The sequence below is a fragment of the Hypanus sabinus genome, chromosome 1 (assembly GCF_030144855.1).
Source record: "Hypanus sabinus isolate sHypSab1 chromosome 1, sHypSab1.hap1, whole genome shotgun sequence".
NCBI lineage: Eukaryota > Metazoa > Chordata > Chondrichthyes > Myliobatiformes > Dasyatidae > Hypanus > Hypanus sabinus.
Genome location: NC_082706.1, coordinates 7,749,376 through 7,768,874, shown reverse-complemented (window position 1 = coordinate 7,768,874; position 19,499 = coordinate 7,749,376). Strand labels below are relative to the sequence as shown.

The window sequence follows — 19,499 nt, the reverse complement described above, 5'->3', positions numbered from 1 at the left end:
TGAAATAATCTGTGATAATACCTTTTCTAACCTAATAGCTAAAACACTGGTTTTATTAGGAATCGGTATTCCTTTTTTAATATTAGAAAATTGATTAATATAATTTACACTTCATCACCCACAATTCCAGAATGTGTTATTTCACTAGATGCTGAAAAAGCCTTTGATAGAGTTGAATGGGTATACTTATTAACACTTTGAGATATTTTAATTTTAGTCCTAATTTTATATCATGGATTAAACTAATATATCATAAACCTGTTGCTTCTGTTCTTACAAATAATTACAGATCTTCCTTTTTTCAACTATCTCGTGGTACGAGACAAGGTTGTCCCTTAAGTCCTTTATTGTTTAATATTGCATTAGAACCTTTGGCCATTGCTATTCGTAAATCTCCTAATATTTTTGGTATCACCCGTCATGAGAAATTATACAAGTTATCACTCTATGCTGATGACTTGTTGTTATATATTTCTGATCCTGACAGGTCTATTCCCGCTATTTTATCCTTGTTGGCTCAATTTGGTAGTTTTTCTGGTTATAAACTAAACTTGGATAAGAGTGATTTATTCCCTTTAAACGCGCAAACTTTATTGAATGAAAGGACACCATTTAAAGTTGTTGATGATAACTTTATCTATTTAGGTATAAAAATTACTAAGAAATATAAAGATTTATTTACATTGAATTTTCTACCTATGCTTTATCAAATTCAACAACTTACTACAAGATGGTCTCCCTTATCCTTATCATTAGTTGGTCGGATTAATGCTATTAAAATGATGATTCTACCGAAATTTTTATATTTATTTCAAGCTTTACCAATTTTTATTCCTAAATCTTTTTTTGATAACATTGATTCAAAAATTTCTTCATTTGTGTGGCAAAATAAAAATCCTAGGTTAAGTAAAAGGCAGTTACAAAAATCTAAAAAAGATGGTGGTTTAGCTCTACCTAACTTTAGATTTTACTATTGGGCGAATAATATTCGTAACTTAATTTATTGGAAATCAGATTTGGATTCACCATTGTGCCCACAGTGGGTAAATTTAGAATGCAATGAGGCACAGGGATATTCTCTATTCTCCGTTCTGGGTTCTTCTCTCTCTGCCGATTTAGTTAAATTCAATAAACAGATATCCAACCCTGTTGTCAAACACACATTATGAATTTGGTTTCAATTTCATAAATTTTTTACTCTGAAAAACTTTGTTCTTGATAGCTATATTTTACTTAATTTTTTTTTCAAACCTTCTTTGACAGATCAAGCCTTTAGCATTTGGAAAAGGAAAGGTATAAAATGTTTTCGTGATCTTTTTTTTGAAGGTAGTTTGATGTCTTTCGACCAACTTTCCAACAAATTTAAGTTACCTAAATCTAATTTTTTTAGATACTTACAAATCAGAAATTTTTTACATAAAATTCTACCATCCTTCCCCAATTCAACTTCAATGGACTTTTTAGGTATGATTTTTATTTTAAATCCCTATCAGAAGGGATTAGTGGCTTTTATTTATAATATGATTATGAAGATACAACCAGAAATATCAGGTAGAATTAAACAAGAATGGGAAAAAGAACTTCAATATAATATATCAATAGAAAAATGGGAAAAAAATTTACAAATGGTTAATTCTTCTTCTAAATGTGCTAAACATGCTTTAATACAATTTAAAATTGTACATAGAGCTCATATGTCTAAAGATAAGCTTGCTCGATTCTATTCTCATATTAACCCTCAATGTGACAGATGTCATTCAGAAGTGGCTTCATTGACCCATATGTTTTGGTCATGTCCCGCTTTACATAATTATTGGAAGGACATATTTACTACCATTTCCTCAGTTTGGAATATCGATTTACAACCTCATTTTATTACTGCAATTTTTGGTATACCAAATGAGGATGATAATCAGTTTTCCCCTTCAATTAGACGAATGATTGCTTTTGTAACATTAATGGCCAGAAGGTCTATATTACAAAATTGGAAAGAAGTAAATCCTCCTACCACGTTCCAGTGGTTCTCTCAAACTATTTCTTTTCTGAGCTTGGAAAAAATTAGAAGCACTATTTTTGACTCATCAATTAAATTTGAAGAAACTTGGGGACCGTTCATTCGACATTTTCATATGAATTAATTTGGCCTCTTCCAGACCTTCTCTTTACTTATTCTTGTTCAGGTATGGAGTTCTGGAGTTTTTGGCACTATCATATACAAATAAACTGTTATTATTGCCCATGTTAGTTTAGTTTAGTATTTTTTTAATATTTTTTGCCTGTATTTTTATAATTTTTTCTTTTTCTTTTGATGATTATTTTTATTTTTTTCATATAATTATTATAGGCTTGATTGATAATGCACTATGTTTCTATGTTGATATCTTAATAGGATATTGTTATCCTACTATTAATTCAATTTCAAGTCTTATGCATTTATAACCTATTTATTATTATATTATGTTTCTTTTATATATGAAATTCAATAAAAAGATTGAAAAAGAAAGGATTTCCAGCATTCTGCAGAATCTCCTGTGTAAGTGAAAATAAACCTGATTCAGACTGCAGGAGGGTGGGGTTAGTACCACGACCTGGTGGGCCGAATGGCCTACTTCCATTGATGAGCATATGGCCATGTCATCTGCCAGTACCGGTGAAGCTGCCAGACTTCTGCCTACCTTAAAGACGATCAAGTCATGCTTCCCGTCGCGGAGCGTGGTGCCATCGGACTTCATTAACTTCACGAACGCCATCCCAAAGAGCTTCTCGGACTTGTCTTTCGCTGCAAACACAGGCAACATATCAAAGGGACAAGCCCAACACAACAAGGTACGCACTCTTTCTCTCTACACTTCGTTCACAAGGAAAGACAATTCCCATTTCCTCCTGCAGGTTTTTCCATTGGTTACCTCTCGTGAATGGTATTGGCTGGGCACAGTCACGGCTACTGTGATACAGTGAGAAGGTTTCGTCTGTGTGTCATCCAGACTGATCGTTCCGTACGTAACGATCATCCAAGGGAGTAAAAAGAAACAGAATTCAGAATTGGGGTTCAATTCCCGCCACTGTCCGTTAGGAGTCTGTATGTTCTCCCGGAGACTGATCGGGCTTCCTGTGATTGCTCCTGTTTCTTCCCGCGTTGCAAAGACGTACCGGTCAGGGTTAGTAAGTTGTGCCCAGGCTACGTTAATGCCAGAAGCATGGTGACCCTTGCGGGCTGCCCCCGGCACATCCTCCGACTGTGCTGGCCGTTGACACCTTCGCATTTTGTGCTTCAATGCACATGTGACAATTAAAACCCTGGAAAAGGTTCAGGAAGTTTACAATGGCTGGCTTTGTCCCCCCCCCCCCCCCCCCCCGTACAAAGTGAATGACTTACACTCCTGTGAAGAACGGTGTCGGAAGGTGAAGCGCAGGTGACAGTGGTGAACATCTTCAATCGCAATGGCCACCTTCAACCAAGAGATGAACCACTGAGTCAGCTGGGTACCAGACCTTGTCCCCCCTCCCTCCTCCCATCAGACACAGGAACAGAATTGGGCCATTTGGCCCGTCCAGTCTGCTCAGCAATTCGATCGTGGCTGGTTTACCTTCCTCTCAACCCCTTTCTCCCCATAAGCTTCGATGCCCTGACTAACCAAGAACCTATCAACCTCCACATTAAATATGCCCAATGACCTGGCCTCCATAACCATCTGTGGCAGATTCATCACCCTCTGGCTAAAGAAATTCCTCACCTCTGTTCTAAATGGACATCCTTCCATTCTAAGGCTGTGCCCTCTGGTCCTAGAAGCTCATACTATAGGAAACGTCCTCTGCACAACCACTCCATCATTCAGCAGCTACACCTCCCTTTCCCCTCCTGATATTATGCTGGAAAGACTCGATGAACGGAGTGACAGTAATGGGCACCAGCCTCCCCAACATCCCAAAACACCTTCAGGAGCGATGCCGCAAAAAAGTGGCACCCATCATTAAGGATCCTCTCCACCCGGGCCAAGCCGCCATCAGGGAGCAGGTGCAAGAGCCTGAAGACACCCACTCAATGATTTTGATTTCTGAATGGACATTGAACCCATGAACACTACCTCACTACTTTTTTGTAGTGACTTATTTAACACACACTCTCTCTCTCTCTCTCTATATATATATATATATATATATATGTAAAACACACACACTTCCTACTGTATTTTACAGTTTTTATTATGTATTGAATTTACTGCTGCTGCATAACAACGAATTTCACAACATATGCCAGTGATATTGAACCTGAGGCTGAGCCTGATTCTGACTTTATTCATTGGAGTGGAGGAGTATGGGGGGGGGGTGACCTTACAGAGGTGTACAAAATCACGAGGGGCACAGACGGGCTCTTATTCCCGGGGAATCAATAATTAGAGGGTACAGAACATAGAACAGTACACTGTAGGAACAGGCCATTCAGCCCACAATATTGTGCTGACCCAGCTAAAAAGCAAATCAAAAACCCCAAACACTAATCCCTCCTACCTACATATCCTCCTACATATCCCTCCATCTTCCTCATGTCCATGTGCCTACCCAAACTCCTCTTAAAAGCCTCTAATGTGTTTGCCTCTTCCACCACACCAGGCATCCACCACTCTCTGAGTAAAAAAACTTACCCCTCACATCCCCTTTGAACCTACCCCCTCTCACTTTCAATGCATGCCCTCTGGTATTAGGCTTTTCAACCCTGGGAAACAGATACTCCCTGTCTATCTCTCTCTGTGTCTGATAATCTTATAAACCTCTGTTAGATCTCCCCTCAGCTTCCGGTGCTCCACAGAAAACGACACAAGATTATCCAGCCTCACCTTCCCTCTAAACCAGGCAGCATCCTGGAAAACCACTACTGCACCCTCTCCAAAGTCCCAACATCCTTCCTACCAGAACGGTAAGCAATACTCCAGACGTGTTCTATAAAATTGCAACATAACCTCTTGACTCTTGAACTCAGTGCCTCAGTTAATCAGGTTTAAGGTGAGAGGGAAGAGATTTAACAGGAAACTGAGCGGCAACTTTTTCACCCAGATGTTGGTCTGTGTATCACCTTCAGGATGGTGGGAGGAGATTGAGGGAGGTTGGGGGCTGGTCTGCTTCTGGAATGAGCTGCCAGTTGTTCAGGCAGGTTTCAATAGGTACTTTCATATTCAAAAGGTACTTGGACTGGTGGATGGGAAGGGCTTGGAGGGATTTTGTCCAAATGTGAGCAAATTGGACTAACGGGTGGGAATCTTGGTTGGAATAGACTAATGAGCCAAAGAGCCTGATTCATGTTGTAGGATTTAATAACACCCCCCTTCCCCCCAATCTTCCTCATAACTCCCCACCACCCTGAAGGTGTCAGTCTTATAGAGCACCAGCTGTCAGGGAGGGAAGGATCTTCAACTCCTAGTCCATACCCATTATTACTGTAACTATTACTGTCATGGTTCGCGAAACGCTTTATAGTGCCACTGCCTGTAAGGAGTTTGTACGTTCTCCCCGTGGGTTTCCTCCAGGTGCTCTGGTTTCCTCCCTCATATGGTCTAGGGTTAGTAATTTGTTAAGGCATGCTATGTTTGCACTGGAAACATGACAACACTTGTGGGCTGACTGCAGAACATCCTCGGTCTGTGTTGGTCACGGAATCAAATGACACATCTCACTGCGTGTTTTGTCATACGTGTGACAAATATATCTTTAAACTTTAACCTTTAACCCTTCTCCACCAGCAACCACAGACAAAGTGAACCCAATGCTGGACCTCCCGGGGGGGGGGGGGGGGGGGGAGAACGCTGACACAGCACCCCTCACTGCCTTTGCGCTCCCTGTCATAATGTGCCCATCAGTTGGCAATTTGAGTACAACTCCCACAAACAGCGATATGTTGAGGTCTAGGTTCAATGTCCAATCTGAGAAGCAACCCCCTCCAACTGTGCAGCACCGTCTCGGTCCCACAGCAGGGTCTGTACTCGGATCGGAGTGATGTGACTTCTCACGAACCTCCTGGGGCATGAGGTCTGGGTTCAACACCCAATCTGAAAGGAACCCATCCCAACCTTGCGGCGCCCTCTCTGTACCACCTCGGGCCTGAGTGGGATATGGACTCACGCTGCAGGGCAGTGATTTGGGTACTTCCTGCATTTTATCGGGGGGGTGGGGGGAGATGCACTAAAACAAAAGTTCCACTGTCTAACCCAGTAATGATGTTGGCAGAGAAATAACGCACCTTCACCGTCTCATACCAAAATGGTTGCTTCAGCTGGTAGTAGATAACCGACTTGTACTCTGAAATTCCCTCGTAGCCTGCTCCCGGAAAGATGGCCTTCTGTGGGAACAATGGTGGTCAGTTGTCAGGGAGTACGGGACAGGGACTGGAAGTGGATGGATGGATGGATGGGTGGGAGGATGGACGGATGGGAGGATGGATGAATGGGTGGATGGGAGGATGAACGGAGGAGTGAATGGAATATGAATCTGGTTCTGAGGGAATGGAACTTGGTCAAACTCCTCCCAGGTCACAAATGTCGGGGCCAGAACAGACCATTCTGTCCTTTGCTATGTGACCATGATTCTATCCTAATGTTCTATTCCTACTCTCCCTCTCAGACTCTTTGACAATTTTCGTGTTTAGGAATGTAGCTATCGTCTTTGCTCTAGCACTGGGAGACTTTGGCCCTATTGGAAACCACCGTTTTTAAAAAAATAATACTTTTGTAAGATTTGTACTTTTAACAAACCGATGTCCTGTACTTTTCACAGAGTGGTGGTCCATCCCCTCTTTGCTTCCCCATCCTCTGAGTGACGAAATCTCTCCTCATTCTGAGTGATGAAATCTCTCCTCTGAGCCCTGGTCCTAGTCCTTCTAGCCAGTGGGAATGTCATTCCCATATCAGTCTGTTGAGTCCGATCAGAATGCTGTAAGTTGGGACAACCTTGGGTTGTTTTCTCTGGATCAGCGGAGGCTGGGAGAGACCTGATAGAGGCTTATAAGATTACTAAAAGCAGACAGCTGGTATCTTTCTCTCAGGGTCAAAATGTCGAAGATGGGAGGGTGTGCCTTTTAGGTGACAGAGTGGAAGTTCAAAGGAGACATGCGAAGCATTTTTGCTTTACACAGTGACGGTGGTGGGATCCTGAGGTGACAGCAGAGGCAAACACAATGGGACCGTTAAGAAGTTCTTAGATAGGCCCGTGAATTTGCAGAGAATGTAAGCACAAGGACATTGTACAGACAGAAGGGATTAGTTCAGTTAGGCTTTTGATTACAAGTTTAATCATGGGAACTGGGATGGTGGGGTGGAGATGCATCTCTACCAAAGGAGGTGTAAAGCACTCCTTCCCTCCGCTAGCCTGCAGGTCACCTGTGGGCAAGATGTTGCAGCTGTTTAGCCCCCAATCAGGGTCACATGAAGCCATGGGGGCAGGTGGTGGATGGTCGTATGAGCAGCTGGTGCATAATCACAAGTCCTGGTTATGTGACCACCGACACCAGGCAGACAATCTCTGAAGAGTATTGATAATGACTGGGGTCACCCGTCTTGTAAAGACACTGCCCAGAAGAAGGCAATGGCAAACCAGTTCTGTAGAAAAATTTGCCAAGAACAATCATGGTGATGGAGAGACCATGATCGCTCATGTCATACGACACATCACATAAGGAGCAGACCAATCATGGGAAAGTTTCACTGGGATATGGGCAATTGGGACCAGCATACATGGGCACCTTGGACAGCATGGGTCAAAGGACATCTTCCTGTGCTGTACTGTTTGATGATCTGTGTGATCCATTCTCGCCCTTTGAAACCCTAGTGAACTCAGGATTGATTTGATTTCTCCTCACATGACAGTCCTGTCGATGAGGAATCGGTCTGGTACACCTCCGACGAGGACAGCACAGATGGTCACCTCTAGCATGGGATTCTTCAATGAACAACCTAACATCTCCTTCCATCTTGCCCCCAATTACTCCCCACCTCTTGAGGGGATTCTTCGATCTTGCTCTCCGCCCACGGGCAGTGAAAGTGAGTCCATAGGTTGTAGGAACTTTTCAGTGATGGGGGCGATGAAGTTGAGTGAAGTTATCCCCCTGTGAGGGATAATAACTGCTCCTGAACCTGGTGGTGTGGGTCCTGAGGCTCCTGTACTTTCTTCCTGATAGTATCAGAGAGAAGAGAGCTTGACTCTTTTCAGCACTGGTTGTCTGTCAGTCTTTGTGTGTAGTCTTTCAATGATTCTATTGTATTTCTTTGTATCTACTGTGAATTCCCACAAGAAAATGAACCTCAGGGTTGTACACGGTGACATGTATTAGTTTGATAATACAGTTACTCCGAACTTTGAAAGAGTAGACAGTTAGAACTTTTTGCCAGAGTGGAAGGAACAAAAGAGGGCCTAAACTTAAGGTGAGAAGAGGGGAAATTTAAAGGAGACGTGTGGGAAAACTTTATTTTTACCCAGGAAGTGGTGGATGCCTGGAACAGACTGCTCGGGGAGGTGGTGGAGTCGGTATATTAAGAAGTTATTAAGACAGCCACATGAATGGGCAGGGATATAGATCATGTGAAGTTGGATGCGATTAGTTTGGATCAGTATCATAGTCAACACAAACATGATGGGCAGAAGGGCCTGTCGCTGTTCTCTGTGGGACCATCACACAGGTGCTGGGCTGCCCTTCCCTTCCCCGCGGGGTAGACGATAGATAAGGACGAGGGGGTTCCTCGCACCGTACCTCGATCCGGTTACCGTCCTCGTCGTACACCCCCATGGTCACCTCTACGTTCTTTGGCGTTTTTTTCTTTCCCTTATCGAACTCCCCTTGCACCAGGGTGATGTAGATATCGTTTCGGACGTCTCCTGCAACGAGAAGCGGGTGGGGGAGGAGTGAAGAGCAGGCGTCATCTCAACTTGTCCGGGGCACGGTCCCTCTCCGTGCAGACGGAGTCCATCACCGCGCGTACAGAGACGCGTGCATGGGTCCCGCATAACCCAGCACATGCACATCCACTCCTACGCTAGTGAGTCCGCAGGGCCAGCGTACCCCAGCGCAAGCCTGGTGCTTGTGTATCAGAGCGTGCACTCAGGGCCAGTGTACCTTAGCGCAAGCCTGGCACTCGTGTATCAGAGTGTGCACTCAGGGCCAGTGTACCCCAGTGCAAGCTCGTGTATCACAGCACGCACCCAGGACCAGCATATGCTCAGAGTTCACGTAACTCAGTGCACATCCCACACGCTGGAGCTCACATAATTTGGCGCACACCCAGGGCCAGCTAACCTCTGTGCGCTCAGGGCTTACGTAACTCACCTCATACCCAAGGCCAGCGTACCCTTGCACGTGTTTGGTGTGGGCACCCAGGATTTTGCATATCCCAGTGTACACCCTCTCATACTGTGGCGCATGGCCCAAGCACGGTACCCCAGGGTATGCGCGCCCAGCACTGTCCCAGATCTCGCTTACTGCAGGCTATACTAAGCATGGAACGAGAGGACTTAAAACAGAGCCCCCACCCCCGTCACAGGCGCCCTCACCTGGAAGGACGATTTCCGGGAATCCCATTTTCCGAACCACTGCCGTCGACCTGCCGACCAAGTGTGGGAAGTCCTTGTGGACCTGCTGGATGTCACCGGGAAGGAGCTTCATCGAGACCCAGAGGCCTGGGTCAGTCCCACGTTGGAGAAAGGCACATGTTATCCAGGTTGTGTGTGTCAGAACAACCTACCCCGTCTCTGAACTAGTCCCCATTCTCCGGAAGTCACCTTGCTGCCTGGAACTCAGCCCATCACCCTCCACCCACTTCCCTGATGTGATTTAACACTTTCTGCTTCACAAATTTCCTCAGCCCCAGCACTCTTTTGAATGTGGGACACACCCACGTAGAGCCATAGAGCAATACAGCTTAGAAACTGGCCCTTCGGCCCATCTAGTATGTGCCAAACTATTACTCTGCCTCATTCCAGCGACCTATACCTGGGCTATAGCTCTTCATATCCCTCCCATCCATGTACCTGTCCAAACTTCTCTTCGATGTTGAAATCAAACCCGCATCCATCACTTCCACTGGCAGCTTGTCCCACCCTCTGAGTGAATTAGTTCCACCTCATGTTCCCCTGTAACTGCTTCACCTTTCACCCTTAACCTATGCCCTCTTACACGCGGGAGCCCCAGAGACCGGGGTTCTATCGTTCGCCCAGCTGCTGCCTGCGCGGAGTTTGACATTGGAACCGGCTTGTTATTACAAGTATGGGAGATACAGTGGAAAACTCGTTCTTGTCTGCCAGTCACCCCTTACACAAGCAGTACCCAAGGAGAATATCATGACCAACGCACACACAAAGCTCAGCAGGCCAGGCAGCATCTATGGAGGGGGATAAACAGTTGATTTTTCGGGCTGAGACCCCTCATCAGGATACGAAACCCGAAAATGACAACTATTTATCAACGTCAACTTGGGAATTGGGAGGGAGAGAAGATGGAAGTTGTAAAGGGTGACACAGCAAGAAATACTGCTCTGTTTATTCAGTCCTCATCCCCCTTCCTTTCCAGTCCTGATGAGTTCCACTGGCCCTTTCCACGTGTTGCCCAGGTCAAGAAAGTGGTTTCCTCTCTGTCAACCTTACTACTCCTGCACCGTCTGAAGCTCCCCGATCCCTTTACCCCTCGTTAGTTCTTTACTGGGAAGCCGCACTGGCATTCCATCCCAGCCCCGTGCCGTTCTCTGTCCAGACTTCCCACAGCAGACTGGCGCCAGGTGCCTACCTTGGCCTTTGTGGTTGACCTCTTTGGCGGCGATAACTTTGTTAAAGACGGAGGTCAGGGGCTCGTTCTCGCCGATCACTCTGGAAGTCAGCAGGGGCGACATGATGAGCTGCCTCTGGCGGATGTACGTCTCCATCGCAATCCTGCGGAACAGAACACAGCAGAGACTCCTTAGCGAAGGTCCGCGGCCGCTGGGGTACTCCCTCCCCGGCTGAGCTACACCTCCTTACAGAGGATCAGTCTACCCAGAGCACCCAGCCGTAATGCCAAACCTCCACAGACGTACTTTTGGAAGTGACGGAGTGCATTCGGCCCATCTAGTCCGTGCAGGCCTGATTTTCTGCCTAGTCCTATCTACCTACTGCCCTCCATACGTCTCCTTTCCAAGTAACTTGTACACACGGAAAATCCTGGCAATTCTGGACAACGTTTCTCACCCCCTTGGCTGAACAGAGGAGCACTTTCAGTAACAGACTAAGGCAACTGTGCTGCTCCAAAGATGCTATATGAGGTCAGCTTGCCCTCCGCCTCTAAAATGAGTCAACCTATAGCCAGGGAAGTGATGACCCCTCCTGTCAGACAGTTCAAGGTAACTTATTTTTTACTCTTTCTACTTCTCTTCCAATATGTATATCTGTGCACTTGTAATGCTACTGCAATTTCCTTTGGGATCAATAACGTATCTATCTAAGTACATCCAAATTCCTTGTAAAACTTTACAATCAAAACCACATGCACCGCTTCCACTGGCATCTCATTCCACACTCTCAGCACCCTCCGAGCGAAGAAGCTCCCCTGCAGATTCCCCTTAAACATTTCACCTTTCACCCTTAACCTATGAGTGAAGATCTTCCACCCTTCACCTCTGAATAAAAAAAAATTCCCCTCAGGTTCCACTTAAAAATGTCACCTTCTTTTACCCCACAGGTTGGGTGAGACTAGTTCTGCACCTCTCCAGGATTTTAAAACACCCTCCCTCAGATCCCCGGACTTCTTAATTTCTTTTCTACGTTGTCCAGGCTCTACAATCACACCTCCTCCTTTTCCACATAACCAAAAGATCTCATCCCTGTAAATTCTTTCCCAGAGTGTAGAAGGCTGGAGGGCCTTGTGCTTTCAAAACTGGATAAAAGACTCCAGTTGTAGCTGAGCCAGCTTCAGGAAGGTTTTCTTATAAAGCCCGAAGACCTATCAATGCCAGGATGGAAATCGCTAATACGAAGGGGCATAACTTTACATTGACTGGAGGAATGATGGGGGAGGGGATGTCAGCAGTAGGTTTTTTACATAGAGAGGGGTGAGTGCTTTTCCAGGGGGTGGTGGTAGAGGCAGATACAGAAGGGATTCTTCAATAGGCACAAGGATGAAGGAAGAATGGAGGGTTACGTGGGAGGGAAGCGTTAGATTGATCTTGGAATAGATTAAATGGTCGGCACAACGTGGAGCAAAGGGCCTGTACAGTGCCGTGATGTTTTATGTTTTACAATATCTTGCACTTTCAATGAACTGTGCATATCTACCCCAAGACCCCTCCATTCCTGGCTCCCTTTTTGAATTTTGCCCTTTAGTTTGTATCATCTCTCCTCACTCTTCCTATCATAAATTCAGCTTTTCAGCGTTAAATTTCATCTACCACCAAAATGCCCAATCCTACAATCTATCTGTATCCCCCGACACTCATTGCCATCCGTCTCACAGTGTTACACCCCTTCCAAATTGAGAAATGAACCAATGGTTGAGGAACCAGTGAGATGTTAACCAATGAATGATGAACTGGTGAGATGTGAACCAACAAATGAGAAGCTGGTGAGATGTGGACCAATGAATGATGAGCTGGTGTGATGTGAACCAATGAACGAGGAGCTGGTGAGATGTGAGCCAATGAATGAGAACCTGGTGAGATCTGAACCAATGATTGAGGAGGCAATGATCTGTTTTGTGAATGAGTAACAAGATGTAATACTCACTGTTGGAAGGGAATAAAGTGCTGCTTCTCCTCGTCGTCAATCCTCCCACCGATCATGTCTGTAATGTCCATGACTTTAACAGAACACAAAGAGATCGGCAGTCAGCAGCTGTGCAAGGGCAGGATCAGGGCCTGTCCTCTGTTGTGCTGGAGGAGCTGCCTTCAGCCCTGGAACCACGTTACCCTCCATGCCTTTGACCCTGAGCTGTGGCTGGGGGAACGAGATGACAGCAGGGAAACCAGGGTCCCGGACTCAATCTACAAAGCCTGCTGGTCTGCATGGCCAGTAACTCGAACACTGAATTCGCCAGATGGTAACCTCTTTCCCTCTGTCCCTTTTCTTTCTCCTACTGGTGTACCCAGGGCCCACCACTCAGCCCTTCCTCCTCCTCCATCCACTCCATCTGCCCACTTGCACATTGTTTGTTTCAATATTGTTCTGCCGAACGCTGTGGGGATGTTACGTTGGCGCTGGAATGTTAACGAATTCCACGTCATATGCCAGCGATAATAAACCTGATTCTGATGTTATTTATTATTATTTCTTTCTTTCTGTACTCGCAGAGTTTGTTGTCTTTTGGACAAGTCAAAGGTTGAATGCTCAAGTTGCTGCGATCTTTCCTTGATCCTATTATTGATTTTTTGCGAATGCCCACAAGAAAATGAATCTCGGGATTATATGTGGTGACATATATGTACTTTGATAATATATTTACCTTGACCTTTGAATAAGGCAAATACGCATTTCACTGTACATATAACTCTGAGATCTGAATCTGTATGTTGAAACTCCAGTGAAACGTGTTGTTTGTATGACTGACCGACACAATCTGAGGGGTCAGGGTGCAAGTGTCACCACTTTTCAAGCACCAACACAGCCTGCCCACCGCTTACTAACCTGTAAGCCTATGGAATGTGGGAGAACCTGGGGGAAACACACATAGTCATGGTGAGAACAAACTCCTTATAGACAGAGGCAGGAATTGAACTCTGATCACTGTGCTGTAATAGTATCATAATTGCCACAGTACCCTCTCACTACCTATCACCTCCCAGTCTCTGTCACTATCCCCACACTCCCCTCCTCCATCACCCCCTCACCCATATCCACCCATCACCTCCCAGACTCTGTCACTATCCCCACTCTCCCCTCCTCCATCTACCTATCACCCCCTCACCCATATCCACTCATCACCTCCCAGCCTCTGTCACTATTCCCACTCTCCCCTCCTCCATCTGCCCCTCACTCCCTCACCTGGATCCACCCATCACCTCCCAGCTTCCATCACTATCCCCACTCTCCCCTCCTCCATCTGCCCCTCACTCCCTCACCTGGATCCACCCATCACCTCCCAGCTTGCATCACTATCCCCACTCTCCCCTCCTCCATCTGCCCCTCACTCCCTCACCTGGATCCACCCATCACCTCCCAGCTTGCATCACTATCCCCACTCTCCCCTCCTCCATCTGCCCCTCACTCCCTCACCTGGATCCACCCATCACCTGCAGGTTCTTGCTCCGCCCCTTCCCCTCATCTCTGTATTCTGGCTCTCTCCCCTCTATCTCCTCCAAGAGGACTACAACCTTGTCATTGGGTTTAGAGGCTTGCGTGCCTCAATGACCCAGTTAGCTACGTTGGCTGGAGTCAGGGCTTTATGCTTTGGCTCTTGGTTGGGTCACCCATGCCAAACAGGTCAAAGGGGAGAGGCCAGACTGAGAGAGGTCCACCTGTCCTCCAGGTTCAGGGATTCAGCTCAGGGCAAACAACCCTGACTGGTAAATCAAATTTGTTGAGGAAACAGCAATGAAACAACTTTAAAGAAACTTCAGTGCTGCCGTAAATACCAGCGGGATAATAGGCAGTAAGCAAGTCTTCCCGATCCCCCAGTCCAGATGAGGGCCTTGTTCTGAAACATTGGCGGTCCATTCGCCACCCTCCCACCCCCCCCACAGTTCCGGCGGGACCCACGGGGCTCCCCCGGCTGTCATCGTGCGTGGCTGAGTGTCACCCCAGGCCGTCCTTCACGATGACAGCTGTCACACTGCGTAAGCAGAAGGAATAAAATGACTACTGCGACGGGCTTCATTTCTGGCAACCTCAGAGCATCCCCCGCATCCCCGAAAGAGCCCGAACAACCACAGTCCCACTAGGGTCAAAGGCGCATGGGGCTTGTGTGCACAAATATCACGTTATCCAGCTGTGATCCAGATGTGGTGATGATTTACACTGCCTTTGGGACTTGCTGCAGCTGCCGGGGGGGAGGTGGGGTGGGGGGGATGTCAGAGCGGAACGGCAAAGTGGGGCGGATATTTTCATTCGTAGGCTGGTGGTGGAGCAACTCAGGCCACGGGTTGAAGGCCGGCCCCAGGCCTTCACGCAACCTCGGCTGTCTTCCTCTGGAGCAGTCCTGCAGGGTGGGGCTGCTGGTTGTCAGCTGCTCCCCTTGGGTGGATGTCAAAGATCCGGCAGTGTTACTGAAGTCCCCACCCCTCCTCATTGCTTCCCTGTTGCCCTTCGCTAATCCTTTAGCCACCCAGCCCTGGAACATCCAGCGTCAGGGGGAATGGCCCATGTACTGCAACAGGCCCCATCTTCCAGTGTTTCTTTTTTCTCCTTTCTAGCTCAGCCTGCATTCCCGGTTGGAATTCCTTCTTGGACTGTGAAACACCATCGTTCCTCCTCAATCTCTCCCCTCCCAGAGACATTGACTAATGCTGGGAAAGGTTCCACAGCAGGCAGAACATCACCCAAGAGACCAGGCAGTCAGCACGTTACCAAGTGAGTCACAGGAAAGGCCAGAGGAACTGAGCCTTGTTCCAAAAGGCAGAGCCCTGCCTGGCAACGTCTCGCCTAATTCAGCTTCCGGGGGGTTGTGTGGGGGGAGTGGGAGGTAGAACACCTTACAAAGGCAGATAGTCTTTGAGACTGGGTCACCCGTGTCCCAAGCTCTCCCTCACCTTCCCCCCCCCCCACATCCCCCACTGCCCACTGGGGGACCTACCTGCCACCCCGAAGGGTCGGCGGAGACCACACGTGTGCTTTTTGCCCTCTTTCAGTTCCATGTGTCCAACTCGGACGATCTGACACACCAGGCTGATCTTCAGTCGGATCAGGTCACTGCTGCTGAGGTCCTGCAGGAAGGAGAGGAGATGGGGGTGGGAAACGTCTGGGAGAGGGGACCGGGGGTGGAAAACGTCTGGGAGAGGGGACCGGGGGTGGGAAACGTCTGGGAGAGGGGACCAGGGGTGGAAAACGTCTGGGAGAGGGGACCAGGGGGTGGGAAACATCTGGGAGAGGGGACCAGGGGTGGGAAACGTCTGGGAGAGGGGACCGGGGGTGGGAAACGTCTGGGAGAGGGGACCAGGGGGTGGGAAACATCTGGGAGAGGGATCAGGGGTGGGAAACGTCTGGGAGAGGGGACCGGGGGTGGGAAACGTCTGGGAGAGGGGACCAGGGGGTGGGAAACGTCTGGGAGAGGGGACCGGGGGTGGGAAACGTCTGGGAGAAGAGACCGGGGGTGGGAAACATCTGGGAGAAGAGACCTGGGGTGGGAAACGTCTGGGAGAAGAGACCAGGGGTGGGAAACGTCTGGGAGAAGAGACCGGGGGTGGGAAACGTCTGGGAGAGGGGACCAGGGGGTGGGAAACGTCTGGGAGAAGAGACCAGGGGTGGGAAACGTCTGGGAGAGGGGACCAGGGGTGGGAAATGTCTGGGAGAGGGGACCAGGGGTGGGAAATGTCTGGGAGAAGAGACCAGGGGTGGGAAACGTCTGGGAGAGGGGACCAGGGGGTGGGAAACGTCTGGGAGAGGGGACCAGGGGTGGGAAACGTCTGGAAGAGAGGACCAGAGGTGGGAAACGTCTGGGAGAGGGGACTGGGGGGGGGGGGGAAATGTCTGGGAGAGGGGACCGGGGGTGGGAAACGTCTGGGAGAAGAGACCAGGGGTGGGAAACGTCTGGGAGAGGGGATCAGAGGTGGGAAATGTCTGGGAGAGGGGACCAGGGGTAGGAAACGTCTGGGAGAGGGGACCAGGGGTGGGAAACGTCTGGGAGAGGGGACCGGGGGGGGGAAACGTCTGGGAGAGGGGACCAGGGGGTGGGAAACGTCTGGAAGAGGGGACCAGGGGTGGGAAACGTCTGGGAGAGGGGACCAGGGGGTGGGAAAAATCTGGGAGAAGAGACCGGGGGTGGGAAACATCTGGGCGAGGAGAAACGGGGGGGGGGGGGAGGAAGAGGAGACAAGGGGTGGGAAATAGCAGGGAGACTGCTCTTCTCCCTTACCAGGGGTATCTCCTCGTGCCCCCCCACCACCACCATGCTTCCCTGGAAGGTGCTTCCATGAGGAAAGGGGAACAGGAGCAGGAGGAGAGGGGGTGATTTTTCCAACTTTCTAATCCGCTTTCTGACTGTGACCCGCTGATCTGTGCTGTCAGAAACCAGGAGTGAGTTGGGATTTAATGTGTGGCGGGAGTATATCTGGAAATTTGTTCTCTGCCCTCCTCAATGGTTCTGAGGTCAAGTCTAAACACACCACAATTATCCCAATACCAGAAAACCAACCCATCACCGGCCCTCAAACCCTGAACGAATCTCAAAACACAACCATTCCTCGCACCCCAACCAAACCCCAACAGATCTCTTACACCCCAAGTGCCAACAATTCCCCGAACCCCAATCGATCCCCTTAAACCCTGACCGACCCCCAAGCCATGTCTGACCCTCTTTCCTACTACCAGCATCCCAACCGTTCAACGGTCAATTGGTTGGTGAAACTTACAGTGAAAAGAGCCTCCAGTTTGTTGAGCCGCTCGATCTCCTTCGGCACTCCTGTCCTGCTCCACCGCACCAGGTAGTTTTCACTGTAACACACACGTCCCTGGTCAGGCTTCATGCAACCACCCCACCCACCTGCACGTTTGCCGTTCTACACATCTGGGGTCCAATGTTCAGGACTCTGGGCAACCCTGTCCCATCAACACTATATTAAACTCCCACCAAGCAATGCAGAAGCATTAGCGGGTTTCAGAGGTCAAAGGTAACCAGTTGCCCATGGTGACCGGAAGGGCAGATCTAACATGCCCATCAGTATTCACAGGATCTGGGATGATTGAGGATCACGTGGAGATAACTAAACGTCCTGTTCATGGATCATTGTGTGGAAGGTGTTGGGAAAGCACACATGTCCCAATTGTCCATCAATTCCCATCGGAAACAGACTCTTCTGTCCCCAGGCTGCTACCTCATTCATTAAGATCATGGCCAATCCATTACCTCAGCCAGTTACCATATCCCTGGATCCCCTGAATATCCAGATATCAGTCAGTGGCTCAGGAACAGCATCTTGATTTCTGAATGGACATTGAACCCACCAACACTATCTCAGTACTTTTTTTCACTACTTATTTGACTTTACTTACTGTAATTTAGAGTTACATTATTCTGCAATGCATTGTACTGTTGCCACAAAGAACGTATTTCACGACACGTGCCGGTGATATTAAACCTGATTCTGATTCATCCGAATGTGGCCTTGCTCTCAACTGCAGCAAGACTAAGAAACTGATTGTGGGCTTCAGGCAGGGTAAGTCGAGGGAAAATGCCCCGGTCCTCACTGAAGGGTCACCGGTTGAAAGGCTGAGCAGTTTCAAGGTCCCTTGTGTCTGATCTATCTGGGCCCAGCATATAGATGCAACCATGAAGAAGACAAGCCTGAGTCTTCACTTTGAATTTCAAGGAGATTCAGCATGTCAGCAGAGATTCTGACCAACTTCTTCCGATGCACGGTGGAGAGAATTCAGACTGGCTGCAACTCGGCCTGGTGTGGAAATCTCAGTGCACAGGAATGCAAGAGACTACAGTGAGCAGTGTACTCAAGGCTACAGCTCTTCCCATCGTTGGGGAATCTACAAGAGATGAGGTCTCAGGAAGATGACAGTGATCATCACATCATATCAATATCACCAAGACCAAGGAGATGGTGGTGAACTTTAGGAGACCTAGGCCTCATATGGAGCCAGTGATCATTAATGGAGAATGTGTGGAGCAGGTTAAGACCTACAAGTATCTGGGAGTGCAGTTAGACGAGAAGCTAGACTGGACTGCCAACACAGATGCCCTGTGCAGGAAAGCAGAGAGTCGACTGTACTTCCTCAGAAGGCTGGTGTCATTCAATGTTTGTAGTGAGATGCTGAAGATGTTCTATCGGTCAGTTGTGGAGAGCGCCCTCTTCTTTGTGGTGGCGTGCTGGGGAGGCAGCATTAAGAAGAGGGACGCCTCTCATCTTAATAAGCTGGTAAGGAAGGCGGGCTCTGTTGTGGGCACAGAACTGGAGAGTATGACATCGGTGGCAGAGCGGAGGGCGCTGAGTAGGCTACGGTCAATCATGGAAAACCCTGAACATCCTCTGCACAGCACCATCCAGAGACAGAGAAGCAGCTTCAGCGGCAGGTTGCTGTCAATGCAAAGCTCCTCAGACAGGATGAAGAGATCATTACTCCCCAACGCCATTCGACTCTACAATTCAACCACCAGGGGCAAGACATGTTAAAGTGCCGGGGTTAGGACTGAGCTTAAGTTACCACTCAATGCACTTTAGTAAACTATTTAAGAACTTTTTAAAAGCTATTTATTAATGCTTTTTGGGAGGGTGATTTTAGATGCACATCATATTTATACTGAGTTAAATACTGTATGTAATTAGTTTTGCTACAATAACTGTATGGGACACTGGAAAAATGTTGAATTTCCCCTTGGGGATGAATAAAGTATCTATCTA

At 48.0% G+C, this 19,499-nt stretch overlaps 1 protein-coding gene across 4 annotated transcripts in view; it reads right to left on the bottom strand.

Moving 5' to 3' along the window:
* The window catches only part of dock5 (dedicator of cytokinesis 5), a 204,412-nt gene that overhangs the window by 91,597 nt on the left and 93,316 nt on the right, over nucleotides 1-19,499 (bottom strand). For all 4 annotated transcript variants that reach the window (XM_059963635.1, XM_059963641.1, XM_059963616.1 and 1 more), the window contains exons 9-17: nucleotides 17,502-17,583; nucleotides 15,728-15,857; nucleotides 12,727-12,799; nucleotides 10,760-10,902; nucleotides 9,532-9,657; nucleotides 8,735-8,859; nucleotides 6,233-6,331; nucleotides 3,377-3,449; nucleotides 2,676-2,779 (exon numbers count right to left, since the gene is read on the bottom strand). In XM_059963635.1, the coding sequence (XP_059819618.1) occupies nucleotides 2,676-2,779; nucleotides 3,377-3,449; nucleotides 6,233-6,331; nucleotides 8,735-8,859; nucleotides 9,532-9,657; nucleotides 10,760-10,902; nucleotides 12,727-12,799; nucleotides 15,728-15,857; nucleotides 17,502-17,583 (955 nt within the window). The remainder of the gene's footprint in view (nucleotides 1-2,675; nucleotides 2,780-3,376; nucleotides 3,450-6,232; nucleotides 6,332-8,734; nucleotides 8,860-9,531; nucleotides 9,658-10,759; nucleotides 10,903-12,726; nucleotides 12,800-15,727; nucleotides 15,858-17,501; nucleotides 17,584-19,499) is intronic.